This window comes from Triturus cristatus, chromosome 3_1 (assembly GCF_964204655.1).
Source record: "Triturus cristatus chromosome 3_1, aTriCri1.1, whole genome shotgun sequence".
NCBI lineage: Eukaryota > Metazoa > Chordata > Amphibia > Caudata > Salamandridae > Triturus > Triturus cristatus.
In genome coordinates, this window is record NC_140583.1 from 977,576,854 (window position 1) to 977,598,105 (window position 21,252).

The 21,252-nt window shown below is 42.7% G+C and overlaps 1 protein-coding gene across 24 annotated transcripts in view; it reads right to left on the minus strand.

Moving 5' to 3' along the window:
• PUM1 (pumilio RNA binding family member 1) overlaps nucleotides 1–21,252 on the minus strand; it is an 897,051-nt gene that overhangs the window by 858,251 nt on the left and 17,548 nt on the right. For all 24 annotated transcript variants that reach the window (XM_085645644.1, XM_085645641.1, XM_085645638.1 and 21 more), the window contains exon 2: nucleotides 8,316–8,689. In XM_085645644.1, coding sequence (XP_085501770.1) covers nucleotides 8,316–8,678 — 363 coding nt within the window. In that variant the 5' untranslated portion in view covers nucleotides 8,679–8,689. The remainder of the gene's footprint in view (nucleotides 1–8,315; nucleotides 8,690–21,252) is intronic.

Here is a 21,252-nt window from a genome sequence, read left to right on the forward strand (position 1 = left end):
ACCTGAGGAACATACACTGGCTCCCCATCGACAAAAGAATCTCCTTAAAGCTCCTGATCCACGCACACAAGGCACTCCACAAAACCGGCCCAGCCTATCTCAACAGTCGACTCTCTTTCTACGTACCCAACAGGAAACTCCGCTCCGCTGACCACGCCCTGGCCACGGTCCCACGCATCCGGAGAACTACTTACGGAGGCAGATCCTTCTCCCATCGCGCCGCCAGGACCTGGAACAACCTCCCCCTCCGACAAACCGAAGACCTGCTGACCTTCAGGAGACAACTCAAGACCTGGCACTTTGACCAATAGCAGCATCACCCCCCCCCCCCCCTCCCCAGCGCCTTGAAACTCTCCCGGGTATGTAGTGCGCTTTACAAATTATGTGATTGATAAATGCATTCCTTGTGGTAATCTTCTGAATAAAGTCTCTTTCCCACAGTAGCCATAAAGGGCTCTTTTTTTTAGGTGTCCAGCATAATGTAAAGTCATAATCTGTCAGAGTTGGTTAGAAAAATAATTCCAAATATTACTTGCTGTTGGAGTTGAAATCTTGAAAATTAGCCTGAAGAGAACTGAGCAGAGCTAAGAGACTTCAATATCACTTGTGCTTGAAAGTATGGTATCCCCTTCCCTCAGGGGCTTACAAGTGTTGCAGCATGATTGGCTGAAGTTTAGATCTGTTTAAAGGATTTGAATTGGTTACTCGATATGCTGTTTTCAAGCCTGTTTGACATATGTACAACACATTACTGCTTTAAAAGGGACTCCCACTTCAATGATGTGGACTCATTCAAACATGTGACTATGAAAGATCCAATACTGGATAACAGCGTTTGTTCAGTTCTTGGGTCTCAATTTCAAATATTTAACATTCAGTCACAAAAAGTACACAATACGATTTATAGAAATACGAAAACATTTACTTAAAAACTCTATTCTGTCAAAAGTAATGTCTACATGTCGGTTGTGATATAAATGGGACCTTCGGTTTAATCTGGAGTGAAGAGCAAAAATGTATCATGTGGATCTCACATATAGAACACAGGAGTTTTTTTCTTTTTTGCAATGACCAACGTTTCTCAAATTTGGAAAGAAGTAGATCTGTCCAAATTTAGTGTCGATTCACCAGGTGAAATGTTACTTATGAAAACAAAAACAGCGCTTCCTACAGAAAGTGATTCTAAAAAAAAACAACTGCAGGCATGGTGTGGGTGCGTGTGTGTGTACAAATGTACAAGTGATGTTATAGTCAGGTGTTGTAATAAATCAAAACCAAAATAAAAACTTGAAATTTGCCAGTTATAATTTACTGAGCAAATTTTAACTTGCACCCGTGCCGTGCACTGCTTATGACTACACATATACCAGCGCTCATCACATGTTAAATAACATCACTGATCTAGTCACTCAGCTACTTTTCCTTAATTTACTAATTGAGCCCTTACATCATTTTAGAAAACAAGGTAGGCAGTAAATAGGCCACAAATATATACAGTGCAAGCAGTACTGTGTTCAAACAAGGTAGAGACTGAAGGCAACTAGTGTCAGTTGCAGACATAAGTTTTAAATAGGTTGTGGATTAATTGAAGGCCTGCTTCTGAAACGTGCACAAAAAACCTGCTTTTTTTGATAATACATTATTCACCTGTGGATTTCTTACACATACTAACATTAAAGAGTTCTCATGTAGTGCTATGTGCAACTTCAATGTAAACTGGAGATTTAAAAAGAGCAGAAATGTAACTAAGTGGAAATTCTGTCAAGTCATTAGGATTTTAAGAATTCTATAAATGGTGTCCACCACTTTCATTTAACAAATATGTACAGGGAACTTGACCTTCCTACAGATGGTTGCCCATAGGACCTGGTTATGCCTGCCTTATCATTGCTAATATGTAAATATGTAGCTGCTCACTTAAAATTCTACGTCAGATAAGGTATCGATCAGGCACATCTCATTACTGTAAATACTGACCCAAACATTTTTTAATGGTATTCACAGTTAAATAAGTTGCTTATCTCATTAATATCTACAGATCCATTATGTTTCCTACACACCTGAATAGCAGCTAAAAAAAAAAAAAAAAAAACACAATATTTACTTAATGTGGGTGATTTCACAGATAGGCTTCATATTTTGCTTCTGGTTACTGCGAAAGATTACGTCAATTAATACTACTGAGATTATGGAAAGCTGGATCTCTGTACTTTGCTGAATACCTTACAGTATGAAAAGCTTATAGCAAATGCTTTATTTGTTGGACGATGTTCTCAGTAATGTCAATGATGTCATTTAACATGTCATCAGTGATGTAATTTGTGAAGTCAAATACTGCATCGCACGGAGGTAAGTTATATTTAGCTCCGTAAACTAACTGTTGAATTTCAGTGTTTTTTAAACATGTGTCTTTACGTTATTACAAAGTCTAACTATAACTCAACATTAAGCTTTCATTTTCTTCAGAGAATTTCTGGGATTTTTTGATCATATTTACCCAACTCCACCACTGAGAACAGCTTTTTACCGTGTGCAGCGAGGGGTTGCTGCAGAGCAACTATCCCATGAGGTCAAACCTCCACAGACCCCCACCGCACATTTTCCTTGGTTTTCACAGCACCTCAGCTGAAGCGCCAGCTCACGTGGTTCCACACCTTCCTTGTGAGCTTCCCAAATTTACTAAGGGAATTAACAAGGAAAAAAAACAAAGTTTTGGGGCCACCATGACCCCCCTTTTTTCACGACCCACGCAGATTACACCAAACATTGCAAGGGAAAATCTGAGCTGGATAAACTCAGTTTGCGAAGATTCAATCAAATACAGCGAACGTTATTAGCAAAAAACAAATTATTTTCCTATGGAATCTCTGAACTAACCAACTACATACACACTGGTAACCACACGAGCGTGTTTGTGTATACTGGTATCTTATAAAAAAGAATTAATGGCCCAAAAAAGAAAAGAAAAAAAAAAAAGAACGTTTGCCTGCTGCACAACTATAATTCATGCCCCCACCAGGCACTGCTCACGGCCTCAAAGGTCATTAATGGTATCATGGATTAAGTCACCCGTGACATCACTGGTGAAACTGGGATTATGAACCCTTTTATTTTCACAACAAGGCTCCACTATATTAATGTCATTACATAACATACGTACATCACTGCCATTGGAAAGTTTGGAATGGTAGTGTTCAAGTGCCAATCTTCAGCTTCACTGCGCTTTTTATGAGGACTGAAAGTGGAAAGATGTTCCAAGAAACGTGCACTAAACTGCAGAGTTCCTTAAAAATAAAGGATCTTGCTGGAAGTTCTGAACTCATGTTATGTGCATAAATAATTGGCCAAACTAGATTCCAGTTTCTGTAGATATCAAAGCTACAGAAAGATTGTGTACCATTTCAATTACACCCTCCTATTTGCAAGGTGTTCAAGATGTCTATCTGAATGAACCAAGTGTTTAGCGTTCAGTGATATTCAACCATTGTGGAAGAGGACTGATCACCTTAAGAACAGTTCTCTTCTTAGTACAGAGAAGCTAAATATGCAAGTAGTAAACCCATCAGAAACTTCTGGACATTATGGTTCCTGCTGCCCAACATGTAATAGCATGCCTCTCAACATGGACTTAACTAACTTCCGACTAGTTGGTATTACAAGTCAACTGAGGGCAACTGCTTCCAATGATGCATGGATGTGGCTTAGGACACAACGTACTTTCACAAACCTTTTACATTATTGTAGATCATGGGCTTCTAAGAGGATCACACCAACAACTTGTGGTATTCTTTAGTTACAAGTCCACAATACCATGTACATTTTCTAGCAAGCAAAGACTCAAAACATGTATGCACAAAGACTACCTTTACCATCTGCCTTCACAAGAGCAACAAGCATTTGCAATGCAATAGGTCTCGCATTTGCGAAAGTTTTAGCTATTGGCATTGTAAACGATAATGCCTTCTATTCATGTGTTAGTTTTTAAAGGAGAGTGGAAGCAGGCAGCGCCGAGGAGAGAGGGGCGAGAGGAGAGCAGAAGCAGGCAGAGCTGTGGCGAGAAGAGCGGAAGCTGGCTGAGCTGTGGAGATGGGCGAGAGGAGAGCGGAAGCAGGCAGAGCTGTGGAGAGAGGAACAAAGGAGGAAATGCAGAGCAGGAACACCTGTAGAGTGGGACCATAGCTGCGAGGTAGAGCTGAGAAGGCGGAGAAGAGTGGGATGATAAAGGTCAGGGAGAGCAGGAAGAGCTGTGGACAGAGGGACTATCATCAGAATCACTGTAATTGTGCAATTCTGTGGGTTTGTTGTTTCCCATATAAATTATGGATGTGCCGCATTTGCACCAAAACCCATAATCTACAGCATAATTAGCAGATTTTAATTAAAAAAAAGTGGATGTAAAGTTGCTAAAAACGCAGTGACCGGTGTTGCGCAGCGGAAGGCCCTTCGCAAAGCCTGACCACCAGCATTCTATTGCTTAGTGCTGTATCTGGATGCCATACTAACAGTAATGAGGAGAAACATCATGTGTAAAACCGACGACCAAAAAAAAAAAGAAACAAAGTCTTATAGGCTGAGATCAGGGCTTGGTAGGCCTTTGATCCCATGGGTTAGTAGGAGGCCCAGAGATCCAACCACTATTGAAAAAACAAACAAACGAGCAGGTGGGGGGGGGGGGGGGAGGGAGCTGGCTGACAAAGACTTTAGGCGACAGACAGATGGAGGCGCGCACAAAGAGTGGACTTCTGAGGGAGAGAGAGGAGAGCCAAACAGATAGACAGAAAAGCTGGGTTGAGGCGAGAGTCCGAAATGGAGGAGGGTGACGTCTAAACGTAATTAGAGTGGATCAGATGAAGGCAGACTCGATTAGTCCGATATTATGATTGGCAGCTTCTGTCACGCGTTGGCTTTCAAGGGGGAACAAAGGCAAGGAAGGCGCAGGGGAGACACCCGGGGAGGGAAGCAGGGAAACAAAGGGGGTGCAGCGCACTTGCGAACCGGAGTGGCTCCATGCGAAATCTGTCCGCAGAGGCAGTGACAGATTGCCTTGCTGTCAAGCACGGGGCCCTTCTGTCACCTAATACACACAAAACCTGGACTCCATAAAAGAGGAGGGGACGGGAGGAACGAGGCCGACTGGTTGAAGCGCACACAGCAAACACCGGCAGGGTGACCGGAGAATGGGTGAGGGGAAGGGGCGGTGGTCCCACGCATCCAGGGAATGCATACAGAACAGTAACAGGGATATGGGAGGCTAATGCAGACGGACAGCGATGTGGGACTTTAAGGCGCACAGGAACAGGCACACACACACACCTGTAATGGTTCAGACCCAGGCCAGCCCAGAAACATACACTTACACAGACAAACATACAGGAAGTAAACTCACAGAAATACATTCTGCTATGCTGTAGGCAGACATGCAGACAGATCTAGACATACACACAAACAAGCGCATGGACGCCAGCATATGTCAATGTATGTGCATCATCAGAAGCAACAAAAGTAATAATAATAACTTCACAATCTGATGCGGCCGAAGCCACACAAGAATCACTTCTTGCGCATGTAGTGTGTCTCGTACAAGATCACACATTCACTCCAGTGGGCTGCTGCATATGAATGAAAGAAGTTTACCCGCAGTGAGCAAAAGAGACGCGTTATAGACGCCGTGCGCATCTCCTGTCCGGGCTGGCACGGCCAACAGGGAGGGTACAAACATGCCTCCCTTACAATTAAAAGCGCACATTTTTGACGCGCGCCAATCAGAAGCATGGGCGGAGCTTCCACCCCGCATCTGAAGCAAAACTGACGACAATAGTCTCGCATGCGAGCAGAGCATGCGTTGCGTCACTAGGCAAGACCTAAATATACATTGTTCTATACTTGCACTTCATCATTGTGCAGCATGAATACATCAGAAGACATGGTCTTTTGCACGCTATTTCTAGGTCAGAGATGTATTCTGGTGCAACTGCTGTTCACAAGAGGTATGCTCTATTGGGAACATCTTCTGATATATGAACTGCTGAGAATAAAACTATGTGGGATCGGGCATAATGCATCGTTAAGTGCCTAAACTACAACCTAAATCCAGGTTGCACAGAAGTACATGAAGTGACCTCTCGGGAATATATTATTCTGAGACAACTTGAGAGGGAGATATTGCCTAATGGTAGTATTAAAAAGCAGTCCAAAACAGAACCCTCTCTTTTGAGGGTTTGTTTTCTGGCAGTCTTTTTGGAGGATGGCCTCTCGTAGACACCTCTCATATAGGAGACAACCTTCTGCTGTTAAGCTGCTCAAAGATCAGCTGCTTGGAGCTATCCCCTGATTTTCAACAACAGCTGCTCTGTTTGACAGTTTCATAAGCATTAAAATTGGAAGGTGAACCGACAACTCTGAGCAATCACAGATTTGCAGCCATTATCTGGATGTAAAGCAAATTTTTTGTTAGAAAACATGCCTAAGGGAGAAACCAGCAAGAACACACAAATACCATTCAGCACACCTCAGAGACAGAAACAAAAAAAAAAGACACCACAAACACAATGTAACTAAGGTTACCAAAGCGATATGAGAGAAAAATTAGACTAAGCGGCACTGCTCCTTCACTAGACTACTACTCAAAGACCCAGAAGTTCAAACTAGAACTGCAACTGAGCTAGATGTTGGGTTTTCGTGTGTACATAGCTGCTCAAAGGTACAGTGAAGCTGCGAGACTACATTTGGAATTCAGAGATGGAAAAAGAGTGGCATGGTTAGTCAGGTATCCTCTGGGCCCTATAGTTTGAATCAACAGGTTTTCAGCTCTTTCTTGAACCTAGTTTCCTTGGTGATAGATCGCAGATGAACAGGTATCTGATTCCACATGCTTGCTGCCCTGACTGTGTAAGAGGTTCCCCCTCTCTGGTTTTTTTTAAAGCGGGGACGGTTAGTAAGCCAGCGTTAATGTAAGCCAGCGACCTCCTTGGTCTGTATTCCTTGATCCTCTCATTCAAGTTGGCGGGACCATTATTGCGGAGGGCTTGATTGGTCAGTGTCAGTTAGGCGGACTCCCTTGTTCTGGACCTCATGCATGAATCAAATTCTTTTCATTTATTTTAAATATCGAAAGGATTAAAGACTGTTTATGGAGCAAAGATGACATTTATCTTAAACACTGAGCTCTGTCTTCGTCTCATTTTCATTTGTATTAAAATATGGGGGAAATGTTGTCATTTTATAGGCTTTGGTTATGAGCTGTAAATGGAGAGAGATTTTCTTATCGGTTATCCACAACCTTGACAGCAATATTCTTAGCTTGAGCATTAATAAATATGTCAAAATAGCATGTTACTGATTTACACTGAAGTTGTATGAATATTGATCTATTTCATTGTGATGTACTAAAGTAAGAATGTGCATCAAGGACTAAAGAGAAGATTTCCGAAAAGACCGAAGTTCATCAAGAAGTAGTCACACTACTGTAATCAACATAATTCTCCAAAACAAACAATGCTTGTGTTCTCAAGTGAGCAATACCTCTTCAGGCAGTCGGAGGGGATGCCACTTACATCCAACAGCAGCATATCACAACATAGTCTCAAAGCAGCACTAAAAGCACAAATTTGTGGCTTTGCGCATGTAAACTGTAAAAGACCAATGTCGCAGCACGCATTCATCAACTGATAAGAGCCACCCATCAAGACACCCATCCTTTCAGGTTTCCCCACTTCAAAGGACATTTGTCAATGCTATCATGAACACCAAGTTTGTGTGAAAAGAATAGGATTAGTTCAAAATGACAAAAATAGTATTAATATAGATCAGAAATCAAAATTAAATTCTATAGGATGCTTTAGCTATGCACAAGGGTTTACTTTTTCTGCTGCATGTAACAAAGCTAGAATTCTATTGCAGCACAAATCAGAGAATGCTGTGATCTACGGTAAAATGGATAATGTATTATTTCTATAGCAACACATCTATTAAAGCAATGAATATTCAAATAACTGCCATTTTAACGTGTATTTACTTGAATGGGAACGTTTTTAGGAAGAAGAGTCAACCTCATTTTACATTTTTTTTTAAAAAGCACAGTCTGTGGCTGAATATTTAAAGCAGTAAAGCCAGAGGTAGAAGGTTTTAAAATGTAATTTTGTGTTAAGCCACTTCAGTGTGATCTACCACAGACCTTAAAAGTAGGACTCTAAACAAAACCTCTACCAAAGATGGCTAACGTGTTGAGACTTACATGGGCAAACAGCGCTAGCAGACAATAGACGTTCCAAAATGGCTTTTCTATTGAATCCTGCAGACAGTTAAACGATTCCTACCTGATGTTCCGCATGAATATTGTCCCCAGTTGGCCAGCGGTGCTTGCTGTTATTGTAGCCTCCTCCACCGCTTCCTCCTCCTCCAAGTTGCTCACCATGCTGCCTCTGAAAGAAGTAATCCACCATTGCGTCGTCTTGAGAGCGACCCGCGACCCCTATTGATCCAGGGACAGGACTGGAGTGCTGTCCTGCTGCCAGTGCCTGATTGGGAGCTGGCTGTTGCTGTGCCTGAGCCCCTGATCCAGATGACAACACAACAGGCATGGTGGGATTAGCTGTATTGTGAGTGTGGTGTTTCAGGTGGGGGCTGAAGGAGTCCTGCCAAAGCACTGTTTTTCCCTTCAACACACATGCAACGCTCATTCCACCAACACCTAAAAGAAAAAAGAAAAAAGTGTTTACAAAAAAATAAATCTATATGCGAGTTAATTTAGAATTTACAAGCCAGGGATGACACACCAACTACATCATGAGCCATATAGAAGGACCACGACTTGCAGTCAAACCAAAGAGGTGTGCTCTACTGGTTTTGTTACAGTGCTGGGTACCTTGAGACATAGGTGTTGATCAAGGCTTTGGCACTTAAAAGACAAGGCGACAAGTTGGGTTAGGACATGTAACCTCCCTTGAAATCTAAACAAGTTTAGAGTACCGATCTATGTAATTTACTGTCAATACATGATCTTGAACTTTATTAATCCACTTCACTATTTGCCCATTAGATAATTTCACTACAAACAGCCACATACATCACTATGATATTATATGCAGCCTACAAGAAATGCTTAATTCAAGAATTCAATAAACAAAGCCACCCTTTGCTGAAAAGACCATAAACATCATTAGAAAAATGTCTAACAAAGTAAACAGAAGTGCTCACAACGATTCCCTTCTAGTGGTCTGCCGACATTTTAAAGAGGATGGGAGTTGTTAACCCATGCATGAAATGGGACAAGCAGAAATCTGTTGGTCCTATACAACTAGCTACACTGCATTATCTTTTCACAAGCAGAAAAAAAAAAGAAAGGATTGGAGTTGCAACCCTTTTTCATAAAAATGTTAGATTGTAATTGGCAACGTAAAGTGAACCCTGACCAGTATTTACTCTTCTACACCAGGTAGTAACTCAACAGACTGGTGCTACAAGCATGAGGATGGCACTCGTGATAATATTCAACACACAAACAGCACAGAGCACTCGTGGGGTCAGGAACTCCTTACTTTTAATCAGCAGACGCATTTCGGCACTTTCGGCCTGTCTCAATGCTGGATTTAAAAGGATTAGACGAACATAATCACATGGTCAGTGTAAAGGCCTGATGAAATGTTCAGATTGGCTGATAGTGATTTTTGCCTGGGCGAGTCGTGCCCCTATCTCCATTCTGATATTTCTGTGGCCGCCATACTTTAGTGACATATATTGATCTTTTCAACTCATTAGAAGCACATACATACTTTAAAAAAAAAAAAAAAAAAAGGTTATAGTGACGTTTTAGTTAGGTGAAACCGTTAGTTACAACATTACATTTTAAGCTTGAAAAAACCTGAAATTCAATTGAAGTAATCACGCTCCTGCCATGCACAGTGGCACCTGCGAACCATTGCCTACTGTGATCAGACAAAACAAAACTGCATAAAGGAAATCCCTACGGCTACAGGGGCACTGAAGATCATGCTATATGCAGACAGCCTGTCCTACTAAGAAACATCTGTGCCAATCCTAATACTAATTAATACGAATAGCCTTCTCCAGTTACAAAATAACCTGGTCAAAGTGTAAAGCAATGCATAGTACTGCCACGACAAACGACTCCATTTGTGCCAAACCATTCAAGTGTATTCCCTACAAGTTCAAATAGCAAGGTATACTAGTTAGGAGAGACTTCCCTTGTATTATCCCGGATTTTTGATTCTAACAGAATAGATGGAAACAGATTTTCAACAATGGAAACTGCAACATGTCTTCCTCTGGGGACAGATCCATACTGTAAAGATGGTAGTGGCCCCCAGATTAAACTACATTTTTGGCATGATCCCTTTGACAATAGCCATGACGCAACTCCGAAGCCTGGACAACTCAATACATATGGGAAGGTGCACAACCCAGACTGGCTGCAGCTAAACTTCATTCCACAACAATTTCAAGATGTCTCAAACTAGATATGGAGTTAAAACTAATGGCGTACACTATTTTACCAGAGAATTATAGTCCCCATCTGGATGGCACTACAATCATGCACAAAATAACACTACGGGCCATGGATCGTCTACAGAGGTCACAAAGACACGAGTGACCCACTTAGCCCCGTTCTAGCCCGCTCAACAGATGTTTGAACACACACACTGTGCTCTAATGGCTTCCCACATACATGTGTGCCCATCTGGAACAACTCTAATATCACTGCACACACGTGCGCGCGTAATATATCTCCACTGGCCGCAATGGGTCTCATAGGACATCCATATATTGGATGATCTGTTTGGTAGGCCAATTTAATACATTTATCGAACCATGACATTATGTTAGCTTACACTGAAATCAGCCCTGGTGATACAATCAGCTATGGCACTGTAATACACATACATTTGAAAAACAACCAGGCGCTCATACACTCTACAGTTATCTACTAAACTAGAGCAGTTAGTGTTGTCCCCACCTTTTTACAGTGTGCTCCACTGTAAACAAACCAAGGAAAAATTAACCCCATACCCTTTTTAGGTCTCACCAAGCGAACGCAGCGCATGCGCTGCATCGCTTGGTGAGACTCCTATTGTTGTGGCTTTGGTGAGCGAAGGGAGACAAACCATGTGCGTGCATGGCGTCTCCTCTGCCTCACAAGCTCCCACCGCGTGCCACACTACAAGGCAGACACGCGCTTGTTTATAATAGGGAGTACAAGGAATACACGATTTAGTTGTGGTTCCCTGAGGATTCCTTCCGCAGTGATAACATATCTGTATATATTTTTCCAAGGAGGTCACGGTGAAGAGATCTAAAGTAGGATTCATTTGCATTCCTTCCTGGAGGAAGCGAAGAGCAGCTGGTGTCAGGACAAATGGCTGCAATAAACCTACCCCCACCTTTCGTTGCTTTCTGCTTGAAATCCGCAGAGAAGAGCTCGTCAGTGTGTAGTGAGCCCCTGGGGCTATCTCCTCCCTCGAACTGCCTTTGAGCCGGATACAGGAACACTACAATGCAGGTCCATCAAACACAACTGTCAGCCGGACACATAGCCCGCGTGAAATCTTTAGCCAGCAACAGACAGGCTGCTTGCAGGGCTTGATGAACTAAACTACAAGTCACACAATGCAAAGCGTTTTTGAGTAATGTCGTCGCCCGTGAAAGGGGCTCTCACTAACAATTAAAGAAGGCGCCTTCATGCTCGATTACTTCCAATCCGTAACGGATCCAAAATAGCCGTTTAGCATTGCAGACTTCTCCATTCTCGTTGTCCTCGTTTATTTGAAGATAATCAACAGTGCCCTCTCTGTGCTGAATTCATGTTAAGTTTTGCAGTGCCATGCCAAGGTCAGTGGCATAACCCATAACTGAGAACCCCTCCTGTCTCCCATACCTCACAGCTATTAATTGGCCTTGGGCTGAATGTGGCCCCTCTCGAAGGGTTGCGTGCCCCCTGGTGGATTAGGGGACACCTGCGTCGCAGGAGTTGCAGGAAATGGTTTTGGAATCGCCTTGTGTTGTGATGGAACCCAAGGGGGTGGAACCGTCTGCCTCTTCCTGCCGGTAACACCCTGTCCCTGCTGTCTGAAATCTGCAGTTGCCCTCCACGGTGCGGATTACCCTTTGCCGTGCACCTTATGCTGGTAGCTGCTGGTGAAAGGACGTGTTTTAGCCACGTAAAGCGAAAGATCCCAAGACTTCAGCAGCACACAATCAGACCAGTGGCCATGGGCAGTAATGGAAGCTAGGAAATTAGGCCCCATCGCGTGGTTCGGTAGTAAAAAAACAGCCATGGATTGGGGTCAAGTGGCCCCGGTGTCACTGCACCTGCTGCACCTTTGATAACTACATCCTTAACCCCTTCGACGCGCTTGACGGAACGGTTCCGTCATGCACGTCGGTTGGGCTGTGCTTATGACGGAACCGTTCCGTCATGGCCCCGCCCGCGCACGGAATCTTCAGTGCGGCGCGGAAATCCGCGCCGCGCTGAAGGGGTTAAATTAGACAAATCTCTCACACTGTTTCCATATTATTTTGTCAACAAGAAAATCATGGGATGCTGAAAAAAATAATTGGTCTAGCCGACTATACTCTCTGGTCACCCTGACTGATAGTCCGATCTTAAGAGAAGAAGCTCTTTCAACCCCCGCCGCGAGCAAAAGCAACAGGCTAAGATTCCTTGCGCCATCTAAATATAACAAGCATTTGCAATGCAATAGGTCTCACTTTTGCGAGAGTTTGAGCTATTGACATTGTAAATGACAATGCCTTTAATTTATGTGTTTAGAAAACCTGCAAGCGGTGTGGAAACACGCACTTTGTACTTATAGTCCTTGCTTATGAGAAGAAAGGCAGGCAGTGTTGTCAAAACAAATAAGTAAAAGGCATTGTCATTTACAAGGGCAATAGCTCAAACGCTCGCAAATTCGAGACCTATTGAATTGCAAATGCTTGGTATTTTTAGAGATACACTGGGTTTCTCAGACCCTGGTTGCTAGTGTTGCTACACCTGCTTCACACGACATAGCTATTGCCTTGCTAGGTGGGCTGTTTCCTCAGCCCTTTTTTAAAAACATGGTCTCCCATCTTGCACCATCTACCTCTCTGCCATTTCTCAGACGCCAAAACTAAGATCTCTTCTGATTACATTTTCCTCTCCCATGGACCCTTGCCCAAAGGCCCAATGAAACACTGGTCCCTCATGCAAGCAAGGAAAGATATTAGAACAGCCATAACTTGGGTTCAGTCAGGCTGGATGGCAGCCAGTTGCTTGAAATTAAATGGGGACAAAACAGAGGTCTTGGCGGTAATAATCCAGCATTCTGTGACTAATTTAACTGGCCTACGTCTGTAGGAGAATGTGTACCTCCCAAATTACAGGTAAAATGTTTGGGAATTACTCTGGATAAATATCACTACATGACTTCCCAGGCAAGGAACATTGCAGCCTGCTGCTTTGTCCTCTTCAGAGCTTTGAGGAAGACTCTGAAATGGCTCGTAATGGAGGAGTGAAGGACAGTGAATCAAGCACTATTTCTTTCTCGTCTTGATTACAGCAACTCTCTATCTGGGCAGCCCAACGTTGGTCATTAAAAAAAATAAAAATCATCCAGAATGCTATGGCACAACTACTGCAGAGTATTCCTACAATTTAATTACCACAAGTGGCACTCTATACTCTTCACTGGCTGCCAATAAAATTGTTAACAGTAATAATCTAGCAAAATAAATGTTTTCCATTGTCGACAGTTTAACGAAACTGGCAGCTTCACTAGAGCCAGTATCTCCCTGCTGCTCTTTTTAGCCAAAGTAGTGGAAAGATATTTGGCTTCTGACTAAGTTGCTGGAGGAATACCTAATTTTGGACACATTGCAAAATGGCTTTAGACCCTCAAATTGCGCAGAATCTGTACTCCTAGCGGTGACGAAGGTACGCTGCAGAGCAGCAGATTAAGGCAGTTCATCTGCCCTCGTTCACCTAAATGGGAGTGCTGGATTTGACACACTATTGCATACGGTGCTTCTCCGGCATCTTCATGATATAGGGATATGTGGTAAGGCCCTAATGTGGTTTGCTTCCTTCCTAAGCGACGGATCATTTAAAGTAATATCCCCGCCCTTTTCTTCCTCACAGAGAACCTTGGAACACACCTTTCCACATTTCCAGGAATGCATGCTTGCAGCCACCAGTTGGATGCAAAATAAATGCCTAAAGCTAAATGCTAATAAAACGGAGATCCTCCTCCTGGAGCAGCATTTCGTGTTTTGGGGAGAACACTGGTGGCAAGAAGGCCTGGAGCCTCCTCCGAAATCTAAACAGGTCATAAAGAATTTAGGCATGTGGTTGTACCACACACTCTCCTTAGAAACCCAAGTTAGAACACTAGCAGGCACTTGCTTTGGCCTTTTGAGAGGACTCAAACCAAACTTCCAGCCTCAAATCTGGCAGTTGATAATTCAGTCCCTAATCTTGTGGTGCCTGGACTATAGCAACACTCTTTATTTGGGCGCCAGGAGATCGGTTATCAAGAGTATACAGTTTGTCCAAAATGTTGCTGCCTGGTTACTGTTTTTTTCCTCTCCCCAAATTTTGTTCTGCCTCCGGGCTCCTTCATAAACTTCATTGGTTGCCCATTGAGAAACACATGCAGTTTAAAGACTTGAGCACACTCACAAGATCATGTATGCAATAGGTGCCCTTAATTTCGCTGGACTTTAACAACCATAATTACCCACTAGACCCTTTGTTTGTTGATTTATAACTGGCCCCTAATCCATGGTTCAAAAGGATGAGATCAGGCCGCAACTTTTTCCGTGCCCTGGCCCCAGCTGTATGAAACATGCCCCTACATTGAAGGAAAACGCAGAACCATCTTAGCTTCAGGAAAGCACTAAAAACTTGGCTAGTTGCAGTTTAAATTCCTTGCTGTATTTATCCAAGGCTCTCCCCTTCTCTTCCGATCTATAGTTGGGTGGTATTTTGTGTTAATGGTGTAGCGCTGTGAAGCCCCGTAGCTGGGACTGCTATGCGTTTTAGAAATCCTTTTAACCTAACTTGCATCCACCGCTCACATCTGTAGTGATCATATCAGCATTGCATTGGAGCACGTTTTCTTTTTCTCTGCTGCTTCCCACCTCACTTTACTGCATTCTGTGTTGTTCTGCCCAGCCCTGCATCTATCCCGAACCTCCTCCAAGCTCTTCGGCTTGCTTCTCCTCCATTACTCCCCTGGCCCTCTATTATGTGCTTTCACACTGGTTTGAAATGTACTGTTCCAAGATGTGCATTTGTGATCACAGAACGGAAAAGTAAACGGAAAAAAGTGGTTGCCACAGCGTCATAACGTATGTGTGCTTGTGTGGTGAAACAAATATACTTCATCACACTACGGTCAGCCAAATTAAAAGTAAACAAAACAAGCACTGGAATGTCTTGGTTTGTAAGAACTGATTTTTTGGGATATGTGAGAGGGTTCGCTTCACAGATGCACCAAAAATGTATAGTCCATTTAATGTGTTTTTTATTTCTGCCCGAGACCAAAAGAAAACGCTTAGCAAAATAAGAGTCTTGACAACTCCAAAACTTGTACTAATACTGTTGACGTGTTAACTGCAACTAGTGATAGGAGTTTAATGTGTTGTCTGTCACTCACCAGCAGTCTGAACTTAAAAGTTCTCCTGTGCCAGTAACAGCAAGTACCTCTTCATCATACTGCTACCGGAGGGGGCCATCTTTCCCAGATATGTTACATGCTTCACACCTTGACGTCATCGCCTGTCCTGTAATTGTGTACAGTGGCCTTGTCGAAGACCAAGAAGCATACTGTTTTGCCCCTGCCTTCTCCAAGGTATTTCTCTGTGCAGACTTCCAACTGCCAAAATCTATGTAAAATAGCACAATTGGAAATATATCTGATGTACTTCTCACTTTGACCGCAGAACAATGTGATCCAAAGATTACGGTTAATAAATATTGTTTACATGTTTTCCGTCGTTTCTTACATAGTAAACAATGCTCATCTGTGCCATTTATTTAAATGGAGAGTTTTATATGTGCTGCAGCTATGTTTTTGGCTTTTAAATGATTTACACTTTCCTATGTTCACTGCAAAAACAAATGTCAGCTCTCAGAGAGGTAGAACTCCCTAAATAGCCGTCTGGGCCTTTAACTGTAAAACCAAGCTGTCTGATTGCACAGGCCACTCCTTCTCCTTCCTAATGGCCAAAGCATGGAACGCCCTTCTGCTCCACCTCAAGACAGACATCGCTCTCCATTTTCGCAAGAAACCTCAAAACCTGGCTCTTCGACAGACCCCCCCTCCTTGATGGATTGGAACCTGCAACCCCCCCGGCCCTCCCCAACCCCTGGTGCCTTGAAACCCTTACGGGTGAGTAGCAGCGCTTTAACAAACCCCCTGAACCAATGTGTTTAAAAATAATGTAACATGGTTCCGAAAGGACGTAAAGGTGATGTGCGCAGAAGCAGAGCTTGGAAGCTCTACACTTAAGCACACAAGCTTAAGTATTACTCACTTGCCAAAGAAAACTTAAATATCCTGCACCCCATTGCCTTACTTTAACAAACATTGGCTACTGCAATTTGGATGCATTTTGCAGGCAACACCGTTTGAGGGCTGGCAAACCAAGAAAAAAAGTTCCTAAAAGACTGTCATAAAATGAGAGCAGTGGAGGGATGGTGTACTTGGCCCTGCTCTCTGAGAGGAAACACATGACAAATATATGCCATGGACAAATGGGAAGAAAGAATAAGAGAGAGACTGGATCCAGCAAATGGAAAGCCTGAAGGGGCGGCTGAAGCTTGCAAAGTAAATACAGCATGTCTCCGAGACAGCGCACGCGCTGTCTTGAGCCAAGACCTAACAAGTACTGGCATAGCAAATTGGTCTCGCCTTTGGGATGTTATAAGTTTTTAGTTATGTTTTATATTATTGTATGTGCCTTGGGAGACGGGCAACTGAAGCATATTTTCTTAAACATGCCCCTGGTCGGCGGCTCAGGGGAGGCCCATTTCAGTGGTAAGCTGAGAGAGTCGAATAAGGTGTGAGCCAGCAAATCTATCAGCAGCTCCAGCAAAGCATGCGGCCATCTTTGAATGGAAATCATCCAAAAGAAGCATCCACAAGGCAATATAAACATTTTTTTTATTTCAGATTTCATTAGGTTCTTCGCAAAATGACTTCAAGAGTCACAATAGCTACAAAAACACACTGTATTAAGGCCCCCGTTAATTCTAGCGAATATTTTAAAACATGTAATTTACAATAACTTCTAAAAAAGAAAGGTGTGTATGATCGCAAAATGTGATCAGGCTTCTATTCAAATATTTAGAAAAATAATTCTAACCATGGTGAACACGTGCACAACTGCCGGAAACTCTACAAAATGATGTCCAACATGGCCGTCTAGGTCACGCTCTGGAAGCTTTCCCCTTGCCTATTGGTTAATCAATTGACCTTTCCATCCCACCAGCTTACGCGCACGATCAAATTGCAGGCTGCTGTTCCGGAGCGCCGTAGGGAGGCAGGATAGTCACGACTACAACTCCCTTCTGCCCGTGTTAATTTACAGCACAAATGGCTTCATAAGCCACTGGAATAGCACAAGCTACGCTGACTGCGTAGAAAAGAGGCTGAGAGCAAGGGCGATTTCCAATCCCAACATCATTAATACAATTAATGCATGAATTCAACCTGATTGTTTTGAACGTTACTGTGACGTGACAACTCCTGAACAATGCATGCCACAAATACACACGGTTCAGTACATCGGCCAGTTAAAATAAATCAGTAAATACAACATCTCTGCGTCAACTGCCGTTCACTCAAGCTCTCAGACAACTGCCAAACCCGTATTGAATTAGCCTTGCGCAACAAAATAACTGCTAACGCCTCATTGTTGCTGATGCGAACTTATACAGAGTTATAGAAGTTTCCCAAACACGTATATATTAAATGTAATGTTACAAACATCAATCGTCTCATTTTCAGAATCACAATGTAAATTTCTTGATTTGTAGGTAGCAATGACCACAAAACAGGAGTTCTATGAAAGTTAAAGGAGAAGACAAAGAGATCAACTAAACTTGTGCCAAAGTGCACATTTACCCATGAATAACTGTGCTCTTCTGACCATGGACTCCTGCAGAATTTGGGCTGTGCGTGTGCATGTGGCATGTGAAGGGAGGGTTGGTTCAAAAGAATGACGCGAGAGAGAAGCGGGGGGCATGTGTGCATGGCTAACGCGCCAATTAAAAAACAGATGGTGACATGACCCGGAACAGATGGCGCCCCTGCTCGTAACCACAAGCCGTAGGCCGTGGGCGGATACATTCCCTGGGAAAGGTGGGGCATGCACCCGCATTTGCCCAATTGCATGCTGTCTTTTTAGAAAGAGACAAGCAAAGCCCAATAGAAAAAATGCTTAAAAAAAAAAAAAGCGTGAAAAGTCAAGAGTGATTCCAAGAGGTCGTTTTCCTAGGGCAGCGCATTCGCTAGGCTCGACCTAAAAATGACCACCTTGCATGCCCAGGACATCTCACTCAGACTGGAGAGTTGGCTTTTTTGCCGAGTGCTGTTCAGTATTTGCAGGAAGCATTGCCAAAGTCAAAAGAGCTGCTAAAGCCTTTCAAAAGGCAAGACTTTTTAGCTTTGCTAATACTTATAAATTTGGGGTGGGGGAGCATTGCAGTTTACCTGATAGTTCCAATAGTGCAGGTTTTATTGTAGCTTCCTCGGTTAATGGTTAAATGGGCATGTGTAGTACGTTTTGCATATACTCGCCTTCATTCATACTTCATACCCGGCAGTTATCTGCCATTTTCCAGTAGAAGCATGGATCAGTCAGTCTTTTGATTGTGGGATTGAAAACTGGTTTCAGCCATCATATGGCAGTGTTTTGCAGTTTGCATTTGTGTAGGAAGGGTGAGGTTGGTCTTTTGATGCTGTAACTCGACGTTTAGCGAGTGAATTTGAGATGAAGTTGAAACATGTTCACGTTAATTACAGATCACTATCTGTCTAAAACGTCAAGTCACTGGATTCTAATGCAGAAATATCGGTTATTTAGTAATTATAACCTTTTATGGTTATTTTATCGGTGGGTTTTTTAAATGTAAAAAAATTTCTTCAGCAGCAATGGTTTTTGTTTTTGTTTTATTTTAAATCCTGAAGACCTAATGTCCAAGTATTACTCAAATAGACTAGGTTATTATCAAATTAGATCCGATTCATGGCTGCGTAACAATTTCTTTGATTGTGTACTGGGAAGTCGTAGCTTCGAAATCTAAGCATTCATTTTGTTATGCTAAGTAGTATCTCTTCAGCCAGTCTTTTATGCATAGGGGTTTGCTAGAACTCTAATTAGTATTGCAGTTTTCATTTAACTTCGGCCCTAAAGATGTGGCTTCTCTAGGTTATTAAAGAGCAGTCAAGAGCAGAGGTTTTCAAACTGTCCCCACTCTAATCCCCAAGGGGTCCGTGTCTGCATTCATAGGGAAGTGGTTTTGGCATGGTTTTTTTAAAGCCTTATTGGTGTGGGAGCTGCCGGGACCTCGCCATTAAAACAAACATTGGAAAAAGCAAAAATTGTTTTTGGTCTCAGAAAGTACACAGTGCCACAGTAGTTACTGGCACTGAACAAAACTACTTTGTTTGCCAATATGCTCCTTGTGAAAGAACAGAACGCAGTCACTCACAGAGAGAGACACAGAGAGACACAGAATTTTAATATACGCAAAAGGTCATGGTCAACGCCAGACCATATTAGGGGCCCAATTATTATTTTAAAAGTCTCAGAGTGCACCCATGGTATATTTCCTTGCATTAAGTGCAGCTACACAGATTTCATGAATTCCCAAGAATTTACAGAAGTAGCACAAGAAATAATACTCAGAAAAAATATTTGTGGACTGCATTTTAGCATGAGAAAACATGCATGTGTAGATTTGCTCATGCAAAAATCTGAGTGTTTGCAAGGTCACTTTCCCTCCAACCACTTTTTCCCCAACTCTGGAAGAAAGTTTACGTCTGCCATTGTCAGGAGTAAATTTCCAGCATTTCTCAGTATGGGAAAAGATTAGAGAAGAATTGGGGAAAACCCTTTAAACATGTAAGTTAGTAGGTTTGCACAGCCTCAAAAGGGCATTCTAACCATGGAATTATTACTTACCACTGCCTTCAGCCCCAGTATGTAGATCTGCGAAAATGTGGCAACTAAAGAGTCGTGCTAGTATTCAAACGCTACTATGATATGAGCCCTGGCATAATCAGAGAGGCTGTATCAGAGCTCTAAAATAATAGATTGCTGCCATAATTTGTTGCCGCACTACATGGCACCAAAGGGACAAGTGGATTTTGTTACAGAACAAGTAGATTTATGAAGCAACCTACCCATGAACAAATAGATATTTTATTAGATTCCATACCCCTGAATTTACTGAAAAAAAGTTTGATTGCACCTCAGTTTTATTTTCTATTTAAACAACAGGTTTCATTCTTTCGGCTTGTAGGCCTGTGATTTTTCGAGACCGACTTTATAAAATTATAATTGTTCTCTGAAAAGTAGTTGTTTCAGAAAGTCTGAAGCTGCTAATATGTGGTCTGCAAAGCATGCAAAATGCTTCTGACTTGGGATGCTGTATGAACTGCATCGTCAGAACACATTATGACATTGATACCAGTTTTTCTGTGCAGTTTTTACTTTCTGCTTGTTGAAGTTGTAATGGATTCAATTGGCTCGGATTCGAAAATACATCTAATGGCAATCCATTTAGTGTAGATGTACATCTATGATTTCCTCGTGTTTCACGTTTGCGAAATTTCTAAGAGTGCATTTCTGTAATCTGCAAAAGTTGCTGATTTCCAGTCTTACTCCTCCCTTCGCTTGTACCTGTTACATGTGTGTATTGGCTGCAGTGTAAAGAAAAGCAGAAATTAGCACGTTAACGTTTCCCCTCCCCCTGGTACTTGCGTAACTTTTTCTCCGACTGGAATTAAAAGCCTGTTACACCCCCAGATAATGAAAATTAGTGTACCTTATTACCCAATTAGCATAAGTATTGCTGAACGTTTTTAGGTCTCGCCAAAGCAGCGCATATGAGCTGCATAGGAGGACCTTTAGCCGTCGCTCTGCTCTTTATGGAAGCACATACTCGTGCTTGTGGCGGCATCCACCTAGCGGGAGCGAGCACGGACGCGCCACAAGCACGAATACGTGCTTCCAAAAAGAGCAGACTGC